The 15,357-nt window shown below is 56.4% G+C and overlaps 2 protein-coding genes across 9 annotated transcripts in view; both read left to right on the top strand.

The window, feature by feature from the left end:
• The window catches only part of URGCP (upregulator of cell proliferation), a 64,218-nt gene extending 60,037 nt beyond the window's left edge, over positions 1-4,181 (top strand). For all 8 annotated transcript variants that reach the window (XM_036085250.2, XM_078059879.1, XM_078059880.1 and 5 more), the window contains one exon: positions 1,029-4,181. In XM_036085250.2, coding sequence (XP_035941143.1) covers positions 1,029-3,622 — 2,594 coding nt within the window. In that variant the 3' untranslated portion in view covers positions 3,623-4,181. The remainder of the gene's footprint in view (positions 1-1,028) is intronic.
• A 7,289-nt stretch (positions 4,182-11,470) lies between these two features.
• Positions 11,471-13,944, top strand: MRPS24 (mitochondrial ribosomal protein S24). Its single transcript, XM_036085260.2, has 4 exons — positions 11,471-11,610; positions 11,690-11,758; positions 11,914-12,025; positions 13,513-13,944. Exons 1-4 carry the CDS (start codon positions 11,572-11,574, stop codon positions 13,794-13,796), a joined length of 504 nt encoding a protein of 167 aa, XP_035941153.2. The 5' UTR covers positions 11,471-11,571; the 3' UTR covers positions 13,797-13,944.
• The last annotated feature ends 1,413 nt before the right edge of the window (positions 13,945-15,357 follow it).

The raw sequence follows: 15,357 nt of genomic DNA, 5'->3' as shown, positions 1-15,357 counted from the left end.
GAATCCACACCCCTGTTCATTCAGGCAACACCCAGAAACCTGAGCCGCAGTGTGAAGGGTTTCTGCCCCCTGTGTCCCCCTGCAGTTCTTTTGTTTCTGCAGTAAGTTCCATAGCCCTGTGCCCAGCGGAATGGGCTACCTGCAGGGCCCTCGGGGGAGGAGACACCTGTGCCCCGGGGCTGGGTCCCGCTGGGGGGCCGTCCCCGACTGCTCTCTGGTTTATGTGAACACGCAGCTTCATGATGGAGAAGATCCGGGAACTCAGTGGGGTTTGCATTGTTCATGTAGTTCACACTGAAATCATACTAATTATATGCGGTAGGACAGTTGGTGACAGCTCACGGCCAAGGACAGGGATAGTGGGCAAAACCTAGTGCTCGTAAGAATTCATATTGCATTGGACGATGGTGGAAGGCCTGAACAAGTGCAGGCTTCTGATCATCGCTACCAAATATGTTGCCAGGGTAACACTGAAAACCATGTGATTGGCTTCAGATTTGCAAAATGGTTGTGTAGCTATGATTTCTGTGACTGGATTTAGTAACAACTTCCTGTTTCCTTTAAAAATCCTCCCCGTTTATTTGTAAAAAAGAAGAGAACGTTACCTAGAAAGTCCGAGTGACTCGGGGATTGTGTCCCCTGTGGGAAATTCCTGCTGTGCCCAGGATGTGGGGACAGGCCACGGGGTCACGTGGAGGGGCGGGTGGCCCACGTGCAGGTGGACGGCTGTGCACGCTACACGGTTACGGTGGGTCCAGCATAGCTGGGTCCCATGGGTTTCAAGAGAAACCAGACGTGTGGACCTTTTCACGGCATCTCCCAATCCTTAAACGTGGCCCCTGGGTGTCCTCTTCTCTCCCCTTTCTAACGTCGCGCGTGTCTGGCTGTGTTTGCCCCTGTTGGTCTCAGGCAGGAGCAGGGTGCGCACACCCCGCTTTCTGAAGGAGGAGAGGCCGTCTCCCCCCCGACCTCCCGCTGGGGCCCCTGACTCGCAGGGTGAGCACTGACGTCTCCTTTTCCCCCCATAGTGGAGAGGAGCAGGCTGCAGGAAATGCTGTCTCTCTTGGGGCTGGAGACCTACCAGGCCCAGAAGCTCAGCCTCCAGGACTCCGTGCAGATCAGCAGTGACAGCATGAAGAGCTGGGCCCCACAAGCTCCCAAGGATTTGCCCTGGAATTTCCTCAGGAAGCTGCAGGCCCTCAACGCTGAAGCCAGGAACACCACCATGGTGCTGGACGCGCCCCCGGACGCCAGGCCCGCGGAGAAGGAGAGCCAGATGGAAGAGGAGATCATCTACTGGGACGCGGCCGACGACATCTCCGCGGACATCTATTCCTTCTCTGAGCTGCCAACGCCCGACACGCCCGTGAACCCCTTGGACCTCCTCTGTGCCCTTCTGCTGTCCTCGGACAGTTTCCTACAACAAGAAATCGTGCAGAAAATGTCCCTCTGCCAGTTTGCACTCCCCCTCGTCCTGCCCGACTCGGAGAACCACCACCACACGTTTCTGCTATGGGCCCTGAGGGGCGTCATGCGGACGTGGTGGGCGCAGCCCCCACGGGGGGTGGGCAGCCTCCGAGAAGACAGCGCGGTGCTGTCACGGGCGCCCGCCTTCGCCTTCGTGCGCATGGAGGTCAGCAGCAACTCCAAGTCCCAGCTCCTCAACGCCGTGCTCAGCCCAGGCCACAGGCCGCGGGACTGCTTCTGGCACCGCGATCTGAACGTGGGCACCAACCCTCGGGAGATCGCAGACGGGCTGGTGGAAGCCTCCTGGTTTCTTCCCAGCGGCAGGGAGGACCTGGACATTTTCCCCGAGCCCGTGGCCTTTCTGAACCTGAGAGGTGACATCGGGTCTCACTGGCTGCAGTTTAAGCTGTTGACCGAAGTGTCGTCCGCCGTGTTCATCTTGACTGACAACATCAGCAAGAAGGAGTACAAGCTGTTGTACTCCATGAAGGGGTCGGCCACGAAATACTACTTCATCCTGAGCCCGTACCGCGGGAAGCGGAACACGAACCTGCGGTTCCTCAACAGGCTCATCCCGGTGCTGAAGATGGACCACTCGCACGTCCTGGTGAAGGTCAGCAGCACTGACAGCGCGGGCTTCGTGCGCAGGGTCCGCTCCATCGTGGCTCACGTGGCCCGGTCCCCCTGCAGGAGGCTGTCTCTGGAGGAAATGGCCCACGTGGCGCGTAAGCTGGGGCTGCGGGTGGACGAGGACTGCGAGGAGTGTCAGCAGGCCAAGGACCGGATGGAGCGCATCACCAGGAAAATCAAAGACTCGGATGCCTACCGCAGGGACGAGCTGAGGCTGCAGGGGGACCCGTGGAGGAAGGTGGCCCAGGTGGAGAAGGAGCTGTGCCAGGCCCAGTGGGCCGGGGACCCTCTGGACAAGGGCAGGGCCGAGCTGAGGCACAGGCTGCTGGAACTGCGGGCACAGCAGAACGGCCACGAGCCCGCCGGGGGGGTGCAGGAGTTCATCACGGGCATCAGCGGCCCCTCCCTGGGCGAGAAGCAGTACTTCCTGAGGTGGATGGAGTGGGGGCTGGCCCGGGTGGTGCAGCCGAGGCCGAGACAGCCTCCGGAGACCGCTCTCACGCTGAGACCGAAACACTGTGGGGTCGTGGACTTCAGCGAGCTGCTCCGGCCAGAGCCCCTGGGGGTGGAGCACTTCCTGCGGGAGATGGGACAGTTTTATGAGGCAGAGAGCTGCCTCGTGGAGGCAGGGAAGCTGCCGGCCGGCCAGAGGCGCTTTGCCCACTTCCCAGGCTTGGCCTTGGAGCTGCTGCTGAAGGGGCTTCCCTTGGAGCTGATTGACGGGAGCACGCTGAGCACCCCCCTGCGCTGGGTCACGGGGCTCCTCAAGGAGCTGCACGTGCGCCTGGAGCGGAGGTCGAGGCTGGTGGTCCTGTCGGCGCTGGGCGTGCCGGGCACGGGCAAGTCCACGCTTCTCAACACCATGTTTGGGCTGCGCTTTGCCACAGGGCGGGGATGTGGGCCTCGAGGGGCCTTCATGCAGCTCGTCACGGTGGCCGAGAGCTTCAGCCAGGACCTGGGCTGCGACCACATCCTGGTGATAGACTCTGGGGGCCTCATAGGCGGGGCCCTGGCCTCGGCCGGGGAGAGGTTCGAGCTGGAGGCCTCCCTGGCCACGTTGCTCATGGGGCTGAGCAACGTCACCGTGGTCAGCTTAGCCGAGACCAGGGACATACCACCGGCCATTCTGCACGCGTTTCTGAGGTTGGAAAAAACGGGGCACATGCCCAACTATCAGTTTGTGTACCAGAACGTTCATGACGCGTGTGCCCCCGGCCCCAGGCCGAGAGAGAGGAGGCTGCTCCTGGATCCGCCCGGTGACGTGAGCAGAGCCGTTGCGCAAATGGAGAAACAGGGCGGCGGCATCCGGACGCTGGCGGACCTGGCCTTTTGTGACCCCGAGAAGCAGCATATCTGGTACATCCCTGGCCTGTGGCACGGGGTGCCCCCCATGGCCGCGGTGAGCTTGGGGTACAGCGAGGCCATTTTTGAGTTAAAGAGATGCTTGTTGGAAAACATCAGGAATGGCCTGTCCAATCAGAACAAAAACATCCAGCAGCTCATTGAGCTGGTCAGACGGCTCTGAGTGTCCAGAGGGTGGCCTGTTCCAGGGGCGGTGTCCTCCCGGGGCCGAGCCCGGCGCCTGCGTGGGGCTGGCGGGTGACCGGTGTGAGAAGGGAGAAAGCGAAAGCCAGGGGGTCTGGGGTTTCCTGCCCAGTGCTGAGAAAGGAGGTGACCACGCAGACCAGGTCGGAGATGCTCTCAGGGGCAGAGTGGCCCTGGGGGGCGGCGCGGGGACTCAGCAGTGATTCACTCTGTGTCCGGGCTCCCTCTCTGGGCCCCCCGAGTGCAGCCGGGACGCTGCCCCGAGGATGCGGGGGGCAGGCCTCCGGCGACCCCGTCCTGCCGGTTCGACTGCCCCGTCCCCCGCACAGCTGTCTGTTTACACCGTCCCCCCACAGCCGTCTGTTTACACCTCCACCACACTCAGCCCAGCGCATCCCTCCTGCCCTGCTCCCGCGTCTGCCCCGCCCCAGACTGTGACCTCCTTGAAGGGAGGGTTGTGTGTGACCTGACTCTGTCCCCCGGGGCCTGGCTCAGGGCCTGGCGCACTGTAGACACTTAATAAATGTTTGTTAAAAGAATGGAATGAATGAATGTGCAAATGACGGTGACAGGCAGGTTCCTCTCTGCCTTGATTTTCCTGTTTCCTCAAAGAGGATCAGTGTCTGAGGACTGAAGGTCAGGAATGGCGGACGCCCAAGAGAAGCGTCTCACAAATGCCCCACTGTCCCCCGTCTTTAAGCAGAGCTCTGCCCTGCAGGCTGTTCCTGGGAGCGGGACTTGGTGTCTTCGCAGTCATGCGGGGCGTGACCGTGGCCATCCCATTGCCACCAGAAGGGAGGCCTAGAGCAGTGAAGCCCCCGCCCACACAGCTCGGTGGGATGGGGGCTGATGGGCAGGCTCTGGCCCACGGCTCATCCCCAGACCCCCACAGCTGCCAGGCCAGCCCCAGCCGGACCCTGGCGTGCCCTGCATCTCACTTCAGGCCTGTGGGGCCAGGCTCCCTCCCTGACGGCATCTGTGGCCACTGGCCACGTGTGAGCGCCCCCGCTGTGGTTGCTGTGACACAATCCTGGCCTGCGCTGGTCCTCCACTGAGGCCGGGGGCACCCCGGGGTCCCTGGAGCCCAACCCCAGCTCTTTGAGCTCTGGGAACCTGCTGCTTAGGCCTTGGGGGCTCCTTCCCTCTGTATGTTGTGACTTTGGGGAAACCGGGCCTTCCCTCCCTGCCCCGTGGTGACTAGAAGCCCCTCGGTGTTCCTTGTCCCCCTCTTGCTGGACTCGGCAAGGCAGTCCTCTGGATGGGAACCCGTTCTTGAACCGCAAGCCCCTGGGCCCCTTTCCTGGAGCCCCAGGCCGCTACAGCTGAGGTGTCCCTGAAATTCAGCGTTGCTCCTGCATCCTGGGAGCCTGGCTCTGGATGCACAAGTTGGGGGCTGGAAGCAGTACTGGGACTCAGAAAACCTGACCTCTGGCTGATAAATTGAGGAAAACCTTTTCCCTTCTGAGACGTAGAAAGAATGTCTAACCCTCAGGCACTAGAAACTCATCTCTTCTGGATCCTTAAATAACACAAATCTTAAGATGTTGGTTCACCTGGAAATACCAAAGCCTCTCCTTCCTTCCTTCCCGCAGCACCGTGGGGCTACCCGGTTGCTTCTCCAGCACTGTAGGAATATCAGCCGGGATACCCATGGGTCCAGAGCTCAGGGAAAGCTCCCTTCGAATTGTTGAATATCAATTCCTTTACAAACTGATTCGAGCTCTTCTTGAATCTGAACCAGGGAAGTTATCCCTAGTGTCTCTGACAATTGCCCAAAGGTAAGGTTTAATCATTGAATTCCAGAAAATTAGGTGCGTGCTTTTTTTTTTTCCTGGGGAAAGAGTTTGACAGACTTTCAAAAGGATGCAGGATCCAAAATAGATGAACTGCTTAGTAATCGGGAAAATCGCCGTATGTGAAATTGCATCCAACAGTTGCTGAAAGCGTTTAAACTTTCGCAAACAGACCAGTCTAAAGACTGGGTGTAACAGAGTCTGAGCAGGAGGGTGCCCTGGGCAGGACCCCGGTGGTGGTGGTGGGGCTCGCCGTCTAACCGAGCCCCGAGCTGTCTGGGCAACGTGAGACCAGCGCCCCTCGGGAGCAGGGACTGGAGACATAGCGCTGGAGCCTCGGAGAGCGTCAGTCACGGCGTTCCCCTCATCCTGTTTTGAGCGATGTTAGGTCCCACCAGGGCTTCTCCTCCAGCCCCTGAAGTCAGCTGCTCTTGCAATTCCAGCTTCCAGAAACCTGGGTTTTGCCTGGGGCCAGACCCTGGAGCTCCAAAGGCTAAGCATGAGTTTGTCCTGTCCGGTCCTGGGGTCCCCACAGCCTGAGGGCCCTGCCTCGGGCCTGAAGACATCAGGGGCCCTGGGGCCCGGGCGCTACTGGGCCCTCGTGCCCATGGGGCCGAGCTTAGTGAGACGGAGAGCCACCCAGAGACCGAAGGTGGACATGCTACTCCCCGGGGACCCAGGTACTTTGGTGGGCGTGAACCCTGTCAGTGATGGAGTAAATGTGCCCGGGAGTCTGAGCCCAGGTACAAGAGAGCCTGCCCCTGTCCCGGGACAGCAGAAGTTGTTCTCGGCCGGTGGGACACCCGGCCTGGACATTGCTTCCTGCTAATGATGCCGCCCGTGAGCAAAGTCACTCAACTTCCCTGTGCCTTGCCCCGCCCCCACACGCACATGCTCAGTGGTGCGTGCACCAGCCGGGTGCACCGGTCTGCACACGCAGGCTCCAGCGGAGGGAAGTGCCTGCCTTCTGCGTCAGTCTCAGACATTTCCGCATGCCAAACAGCATTCATCTTGTAATCAGTGCTATCTTAAAATTTTGGCAGCCCTTTCTCTTAACGGTACACAAAGCAATGTCTTCTAATCAGTGTTATCTTAGATTTACTTAAGTTTTTTTTTTTAATTTATTTATTTGAGAGAGAGAGCACGAGCAGGGTGAGGGGCAGAGGGAGAGGCGGACTTCCCGCTGAGCAGGGAGCCCGATGCGGGGCTCGATCTTGGGCTTCCGGACCATGACCTGAGCCGAAGGCAGACGCTTCACTGACTGAGCCACTCAGGTGCCCCTTATCTTAGATTTACTGACACACGGGGAGGCTGGTGTTGAGAATTCTGTACCAATGTCAGCCTGATGAGGGCTGCTCTCCCCAGCTCCTCAGATGTAATTCGCCCAATTAAAAAAAAAAAAACAAGCAAAAAACTTTTTTTTTCTGAGTCAGAAATAAAAAAAATGATTTTGGCTATAAACTTATCCTGAGTTCCTAAGACTTCAGCCAAATTACATCAGAGTGCGGCTTTACGGGCCCGGATGAGCCAGGACCACAGAAGGGAGCCAGCTGATGTCGATCCTGGTTTTGCCGACCTCCGCCCCTCACCCCACAGCACCCACCCTGCGGAGGTGGTTTCACTCATGCTGTTGTCCGCCCGGGGCTCCAACTCGTCCCTGGTGCTGGCCGACTCCGGCAGTCGCCTGTCTCAGGACGGCCTCCGGTGGCAGCCCCACCTCTAGTCCACCCTCTGAAGGGTGTTGTGTCCTTGTCTGTGTCCTACCTCCTTTTACTTGTCAGCTTTTCCGCCCTCCCCTTCTGGGCTTCCTGTGGAAGGCAGAGCCTTGTGCCCATTTTTGTGTCCAGATCTAGCATGGGGTGTGAGAACCAGGAGCTCCAGTGGCCTACACACGGGAGGCCCAGTCCGCGGGTCATCCTCTCCACGCCCTGGATAGCTCCGCTCTCAGCGGACTGGCCTCTTCCCTCAGTGCCCCTATGCAGAAGCATCATTGACCCACTGAACTTCCCCCTTCTTCCTGTGCCTCAGCAGAGGGAGAGCAGGGGTGGGGGGGGGGAATGTGGGATTGGCCCCCCTCTGGCTACCTGTGCAAAAACAAGAGGACAGACAATTCAAAACTCAGTTTTAACTGGACTTCATTGGTGGTTTGGCTTTGTTCCCAGAATAGAGCTGAGAGCCTCTGGGATTCTTCTTTGGTGAATGGTTGGTCATTAGGAGAAAATGAATTACCAGGAGTACGAAGTACCAGATTTAGCAGAGGTTTACAAAATGCAAAACGCCAGCAGTCCTGAGTTAGGATAAGTCCGCACGAACAGGGGTGTTTTGGCTAACCCTGCATCCAACAGGAAGGCAGACGTCTCCGGCTGAGGCATCCCTCCCTGAGGCTAGATTCTGGTGACTTCCAAGGAGAGAAGACCACGTTCCAGGCTGGACTGCTTGCCGCAAGTTCAGCTGGGCCCACAGTCTCTGTCTCACCCATTGTCGTCCTGCAGCCTGGCCAGCACCGCATCCTCTGGGACAGGTGCGCCCTTGAGCTGTGCTGGGACCCACGGGACCGACTCCGAGAAGTCCAGACGAGCCAGCGGGCCCCCTCCTCTGCCTTGTGGCCCAAGAGCGGCAGGACTGGACTAAGGCCAGGCCTCTCAGAGGGAGACCTGCCCCAGTCTTGCAGGACCAGTGGTAGAAAAGAGGTGTGAGGAGCAGCCAACAGCCCTCTCCCTGAGAAGGATCTCTACAAATCAGGTTCTGGGAGTCTCCCACATAAACTTGGAGTTTAGGACACTAGTTCTAACCCTGGCTGCACATCGACATCCTCTAAGCAGCACTGAAAATGCATGGGTGTCGCCCCCTCCGTTCCGTCAGTCCCGTACTTGTGGTGGGGGGCCCAGTGGACTCCAGACGAGCAGCCGTGAAAGCATAAAGGTGACCCTAGCTCTTCCTGGTTACCATGGAGAGCAAAGAGGCTCACGTCAGCGAAGAAACAGGTGCGCATCCTCGTCTTCCCAGGGTTCTGGTGTGGGAACCCAGGGGGGCCCTTCAGGTGGGTCTCTTGTTCCTAAATGTGGTTGCTCTATTTCCAAGAAGTCCTCCAGAGCCAAGTCCTGAGCTTTCTGCACCCACCTCCAGAAACCCAGGCCATTCCCCCATCGCACATGGTTCTGAATGCTCACCCCGTGACGCAGGGGGACCCCGGATAAGGAACATACTTTGGAACAAGGAGCTTGCTACCACTTGCTAGTTCTGTGACCCCAGGTGACTCTTTGAGCCTCCATTTTCTGTTATGCAAAACTACTGCCTCCTTTATAGGGCTGACGGAGAAGCAAAATACATCAAAACACTAACAGGGGCGCCTGGGGGGCTCAGTCGGTGAAGGGTCTGCCTTGGGCTCAGGTCACGATCTCAGAGTCCTGGGATCAAGTCCGGCGTCGGGCTCCCTGCTCAGTGGGGAGTCTGCTTCTCCCTCTGCCTCTCCCTCTGTGCCCCCCCCCCCGCTTGTGCTCTGTCTCTGTCTCTTCTCTCTCTGACAAAATAAATAAATAAAATAAGGAAACCACTAACAAATGGAAATGACAGAAAAATAAATCATCCCCTTAAACTGTTTCCACTGGCAATTTAAAACGATGTAACGATCCATACTAATGTTTAAGAAAAATTGTTTTCGGTTATTTTAATCACGCAAACACACCCCCAGCCCCACCCCCAGCAAGGCACCAGCTGGAACCCTTTTTGTAACAAGGTGTGGCAGAAAGATAACGAAAAGGTAGGTGAAAGCAGGATGTTAGCAACTTGAAAGACGTAGGGCTGTTTGGATTTCCCGGGAGACACTTCAGGCCTAAGGGAGAGTGACTGGAATGAAGACAAACACAAATCTGCTGGTGTAATTGCCTGATGCCTTGAGGGTAGAATGAGCCACTGAAGCCTCTGCTCAATGCCTTCTGCGGCCTCCAACAGAAGTCAGGAGTCCCCTTTGCTGGAACACCAGCCTCTTCCTTCCTCTGGTGAGGGTGGTGGTCCTGTGAGTTCTCATGAATTACCAATAGTCTGTTCATCTCCCCAAGAGGAGGTGCATGTCAGGCATGACAGGCGGGGCTTTTGTTGTTTTTTGTTTTTTTAACTCTACACCAAACGTGGGACTCAACCTACGACCCTGAGATCAAGAGTGGCATGCTCCACTGGCTGAGCCAGCCAGGCGCCCCTGGCTTTATTCTTTTTTAAAGACACATTTATTAGCTGCTCACTCTGCTAGGCATTTTACAATGTAATATTCACAACAACTGTCTTCGTTCCCATTTTACAGACGAGAGAAACTGAAGCCCAGGAAGGTCCAGTCACGTGCCAGGAAGCTGTAATTCATATACCAGCTCCCATATTCCTCACCACTTTGGGCAGATTTAGAAAACTTATCACATTATGAAATTATCAAACTTTAGGGAAACTTTAAAAAGAAAAAATACTATCAGATTAAAAGGGTCCTTTGGGAAAAGTTAAGAGTTCTTATATTTGGAAAGTATTGTGATCTCATTCTCCTTCTGCCCCCTTACCCAATATGCAGAACAGTTGGAGGCCGTAGTTCAAACATTTGGAAGTAAAATGTTCTTAGTGTTAGGAATATGTCCCATGGCATGAAAGATGCTGTCCCTTTACTAAGGTTTTTTTGAGGACCTAGCTTCCAGTGGTCAGAGGAATCTTGACCATTGAGAATACAGTGGCCTGAAGCCAGGATGCATGTCTTGGTCTCTCTCTGCCCCTCCCCTGTGTGACTTCGGGCAACTCACCATCCCCCCCCACCCATTTCCCCTCCACATAGATGATAATCCAGTCCTCCCTACCAGGGCAAGCGCAGACTTTGCAAGCAGCATTAGGGTAAATGATGTATGTCAAAACCAGCTCAACGTTGGCAGTTCCGTATCATTCAGCCGAACATATCCAGTATCAGCTATTTATCCTAACAGCTCTACGAGCTAGTACTGCTAATAAAACCCATCTTACAGATTATGGAGCTGAGGCTTAACTGTCCAAAGATTGTCACACCTGAGTCCGACTCCAAAGTCCATGCTTTTTCCATTTCTGTGATGAGTTGTGAAGTAAGATACCCAGTATTGGTATTTTCTGACAATAATTACTGGATATCAATTACTGCGACAATGCTCGGTTTGAGTATGAATTTCCTTACCATCCAGCCCTTTCTCTCTTACTTAATATTTCCTTCCTCAACGACCAGACACTACGGTATGGTCCCATGGGAAACTACATATTTCTCCGCATAAGTCATCCTCGAAGAACTGGGTGAAATTTTAACCAACACGAATTTCTTCTTTGGGGATAAAAGCCAGGTTTGTTTGTTTTCTTTCCTTTTTAAAGACTTATTTGGAGGCAGAACTCAGCAGGCTGATTTCTAGAAGGTGGCGACCCGCTCCGCTCGCAGCCGAGCCCCGAGGGCCCCGGGCGGGGCGCAGGGGGCCCAGGAGACACCACGCTGACCCGGAGGCCGTCTCTGCCGCTCCGAGCTCCCAGAGGGCGAGACCTCGCCTCTGCGCCATCTGCGTTCCGGACCTGAACCACCACACACACCCCAACCGTGGCAGGCGGAGAGGTGCACGGCTAGGCGTCGCTGGGCTGCTGGGCGGCGGGAAGGACCCGCTCCCCGCACCGCGGGGCCGGGCACGGAACCTCTCCCACCCGCGGAGCCGCCAGACCCTCACCGGCAGACATGCCCCGCCCCGACCGAGACTCCGCCCACCACGGGCCCGCCCCGACCGAGACCCCGCCCACCGCGGCCACGCCCGACAGACAGGCCGCGCCCCGACCGAGACTCCTCCCACCACGGGCCCTCCCCGACCGTGACTCCTCCCATTGTGGCCCCGCCCCGGCTGAGACTCCGCCCACTTCGGCACGCTCCGACAGACAGGCCCCGCCCGCTCGCGGCCCTACCCCGACCGAGAGGCTCCGCCCTGGCCGGGAGGCCCCGCCCCTCCTCGGCCCCGCCCCCGCAAGCGCCCAGCCCACCCGCGCAGGTTCCGATTTGGTCTCGTCCGCCGTCGCGGCCTGCCGGGGGTTGACCTTTGCCCTGAGGTCGCCCCGCCTCGTCTGCCCTCGCGGCGCCGTAGTACGTCAGGCGCGCTGCGCTGGGGCCAAGATGGCGGCGCCCGTGTGCTGCCGGGGGCTCGGGCTCCGAGTGAGTGGGCGACGCGGGCGGGGTCCCCGGTCTGTGGTGGGGGCCTTAGTCGCCGTCTCACTTCCCCCTCTTCTCACAGGTGCTCTCCTGGAGCCGAGAGCTGCCGTTCTCCTGGCGCGCTCTTCATACGTCCGCGGTCTGCGCCAAGGTGAGCGCGGCTGTGCCCAGGGGGCCCGGGGGTCCTGGGGGCGGGGGTCCGGGGGCGGAGGGTCCGGGGAGCGGAGAACGGAGGGCGGGGGACCCGAGGGCCCGGGGCGGAGGGGCCGGTGGGCGCGCAGAGTCACGGCGCCTCTCTGCTCCCAGAACCGGGCGGCCCGAGTCAGAGTGGGCAAGGGGGACAAGCCGGTGACGTACGAGCAGGCGCACGCGCCGCACTACATCGCCCACCGCAAGGGCTGGCTGTCGCTGCACACAGGTGAGGGGCCGCGGGGCGGGGGGCCCGCGGGTGACGTTCTCAGCCGTGGCTGTCACGCAGCACCAGGTGAACACGTGCGGAGGCTGGTTCATCCTCCTCATTCGGAGGCTCCATGCTCAGATTTCGTGCCCCCGAGTCGCCGGGGACGTGGGCACAGCGGGCACCGCGCCCGCACCTTCCCTGCTTCATGCGGCTCGTGCTGTACACAGGTGTTCTCTTCGAGACCCATTAGTGCCCCCTGCTTAGTGCTGTGCTTTTTGTGGGGACTTCGCTGCCTTAAAATAGCCCTAATGCTGAAGTGTGTGACATACATCGGGGAGAAAATGCGCATGTTAGGTAAGCTTCCTTCGGGCACCAGTTATGGTGCTGTTGGCAGAGTCCAGTGTTAATGGGTCATGTGTATGAAACAAGGGGTCTTTAAGCAGAAACACACACGAAACAAGGTTATGTATTGATGTGTCTTAACCAAGGGCATGCGGAAACCAAACCCCTTATAGCCCCTGGGAGCAAGGGTTCAGTGTTCCCTAACTCATTGCTCATGGTGACCTTATAGAACATAACTACGGGGAGGTCAGGAGAATCAGCTGTGTCTTGTTCAGTATGAGGCTTCTCAACTTGGGTGTTTTGAGATCCGTCTGTCTAGAGAACTTAAAATACAGATTCCTGTCCCCCACCCTTTTCAGGTCCTGGTTCTAAGGGCTGGGGCTGGGTGTGGAAGTCTGGGGCTGGGTGTTGAGACTCTTTTTTTTTTTTTTTAAGACTTTTATTTATTTGAGAGAGAAGAGAAAGAGAGCATGAGAGGGGGGAGGGTCGGAGGGAGAAGCAGACTCCCGCCGAGCAGGGAGCCCGATGCGGACCCGATCCCAGGACTCTTAAGATCATGACCTGAGCTGAAGGCAGTCACTTAACCAACTGAGCCACCCAGACGCCCGGGTGTGGAGACTCCAGGCATACTGTACAAGGTGTAGGAGTTTCAGGATCTGGGGACCTGGGGCTGGGTTTGGAGGTCTGGGGATGGATGTGGAGACTCTTCACGCATACTGTTGGAGGTGTAGGAGTTTTAGGATTTACACTGAGAATCCACTGATAGAGGCCATGGCCCTGGCTGGTGAGAGAGCTCATGTCCCCAGTCTCAGAAGTAGCTGGTGGCCTCATCTCTCTGGGCCAAGGGATGGCCAGCGCCTCTATAAATGTCCAGAAAGAGTGGGAAAGGTCTAGACAGGAAAGGATCATCTGAGTTTTGTGCCCTGCTAAGGTCTCAATCTTCCCTTTTGCAAAACCAGGATAACTGATAATACCTACATCACAGGATTTGTTTGCAAATGTAATGAAATAATGTACTTTGAACTTCAAAGTGTTGTTATTTTTATTCCACTTGTAGAAGAAGAGAGAAGAAGCCAGGGTGGGGGTGGAATTGAGTGCCCAGTGCTCTTGGATGTTACCTCTGGAGTTTCTGCTGAGTCTTCGAGGTGCCCTTCTCCTTTCAGGTAACCTGGATGGGGAGGATCATGCTGCAGAGCGAACAGTGGAGGATGTTTTCCTCCGAAAGTTCATGCTGGGCACCTTCCCAGGGTGTCTGGCCAACCAACTCATCCTAAAGCGCCGGGCTAACCAGTTGGAGATCTGTGCCCTGGTCCTGAGGCAGCTGCCTGCACACAAGTTCTACTTCCTGGTGGGCTACAGTGAGACTCTGCTGTCCCACTTTTACAAATGTCCCGTCCGTCTGCACCTCCAGACTGTGCCCTCCAAGGTCGTGTATAAGTACATCTAAGACAGTCACCTTTTCTGCATCAGGCTCTAGCCTGCGAAGGACAGAACCGTGTGGGAAAGGAGTGAAGTAGAAATGGGGAAATACATCGCCTCACTGTCTCGAGGATTCCTTTTCAAAGCTGCTGTTGAATAAATAGACCTTCCATGTTGTCTTGCCTCTTGGTGTGTCTTTCCTCCTTAGAGAAGAGAACTAGAGTAGGGTTTCTTTGAGGATGCTCCAAGGCTCCCCAAAAGGCTGCCAGTTGTTTGAGGCTTGGGTAATAGCTACGGTGCAATGAGTCTCTTGTCACTTTACCAGGAACTTTACCTGGAGTTCTTTGTTGTCTCTCAAAGTGGAAAAATCCATTTTTGGTCATTATAAAGTAACATTAATTTTTTAAAATTTTAAACAGTGTGGACATGTGTCAAGTCAACCATGAAAGTTTCTTGTAATTCTTCCACAGAGAGAACTACTGTGAACAGTTTATTTCCAGATGTACTTTTTCCCTCCAGATACTTGTTGCTTATTAAATAAGCTTTCAGTTGAGCACCTACTCTGTGCCACAGGTTCTTCTGAGTGCTTGGAATCCATCAATGGACAAAACACTCTGTTCCAAGATCCCTGGCTTCATGACACTTGTATCCCCGTGGAGGTCGGCAGGGAGGGTTAGGCAGCCCTGAGGACTCCCAGCAGGTGAGCTCAGTGCAGGAGAGCGGTTCAGGAGGTGGCATCTGCAAGAGCTGCACGTGGTGCTGGGCGGTGGGGAAGGGATTGCTGACCAACTTCACTGTGACACTGACCTTGACCCTCACCTTGACCATGACCCTGTTACACTTAACCCTGAACCTCAACCTCACACACCCTAATCCCAATCCTGGCCTTGACTTTTTACCCTGACTCTGATTCTACCCTAAGCTTTACCCTCAATCTAACAGTAATCTCTCCCTAATCCTACCCGCAACTTGACCTTCACTCAACCTCACTCTTACCTGAGGGTCTCACCCGGACCCTCCCCTGATCATGTCTGACTCTGACACTGACGTTGACTACATCCCTCACATAACCCTGATTTTCAGTCAGAACTTCACTCTGAAAAGATCCAAATGCTATCTGACCCGTATCACCACCCTGACTTGACTTTATCCGAACTCCAACCCTGAGGCTTGCTTTGACTCTGACCATAAACCTCACCCAGACTCTTATCATGACCTTGACCATAAAACTCACAGTCATCTAAATTTGACCCTCGCCCTGATCTTCCCTTATTGATAAACCAGACTCTGACCTTGACCCCAAAACCCAACTGTCACCCAGACTCTGTCCCTCACACAGATCTGAGCCTACTCTTAACTCTGGTCTTGACCCTGATTCTAACACTCGGACAACCCTGGATTGATGGGACTGATTGTCATTCGGGCCCTGAGACGCCCTCACACCTTGCTGACAAAACTCAACCTTAACCTGACCCTTCCGACCTTCGCTCTTGCACTGACCCTGACCCTGGACGTCATGTGAATTTGACCCTCACCCTCTTCTCAATTCTCACCCTTACACTGACCTTCACCCTTCCACTAACAGTGAT

Source organism: Halichoerus grypus, chromosome 12, assembly GCF_964656455.1.
Source record: "Halichoerus grypus chromosome 12, mHalGry1.hap1.1, whole genome shotgun sequence".
In the NCBI taxonomy this organism is placed as follows: Eukaryota; Metazoa; Chordata; class Mammalia; order Carnivora; family Phocidae; genus Halichoerus; species Halichoerus grypus.
This window is presented reverse-complemented; position numbering and strand designations above follow the sequence as displayed.

Coding starts and splice junctions, on each gene's coding strand:
- MRPS24 (XM_036085260.2), top strand. CDS start 11,572: ATGGCGGCGCCCGTGTGCTGCCGGGGGCTCGGGCTCCGA. Junction 11,759..11,913: donor CGTCCGCGGTCTGCGCCAAG/GTGAGCGCGGCT, acceptor CTCTGCTCCCAG/AACCGGGCGGCCCGAGTCAG. Junction 12,026..13,512: donor CTGGCTGTCGCTGCACACAG/GTGAGGGGCCGC, acceptor TTCTCCTTTCAG/GTAACCTGGATGGGGAGGAT.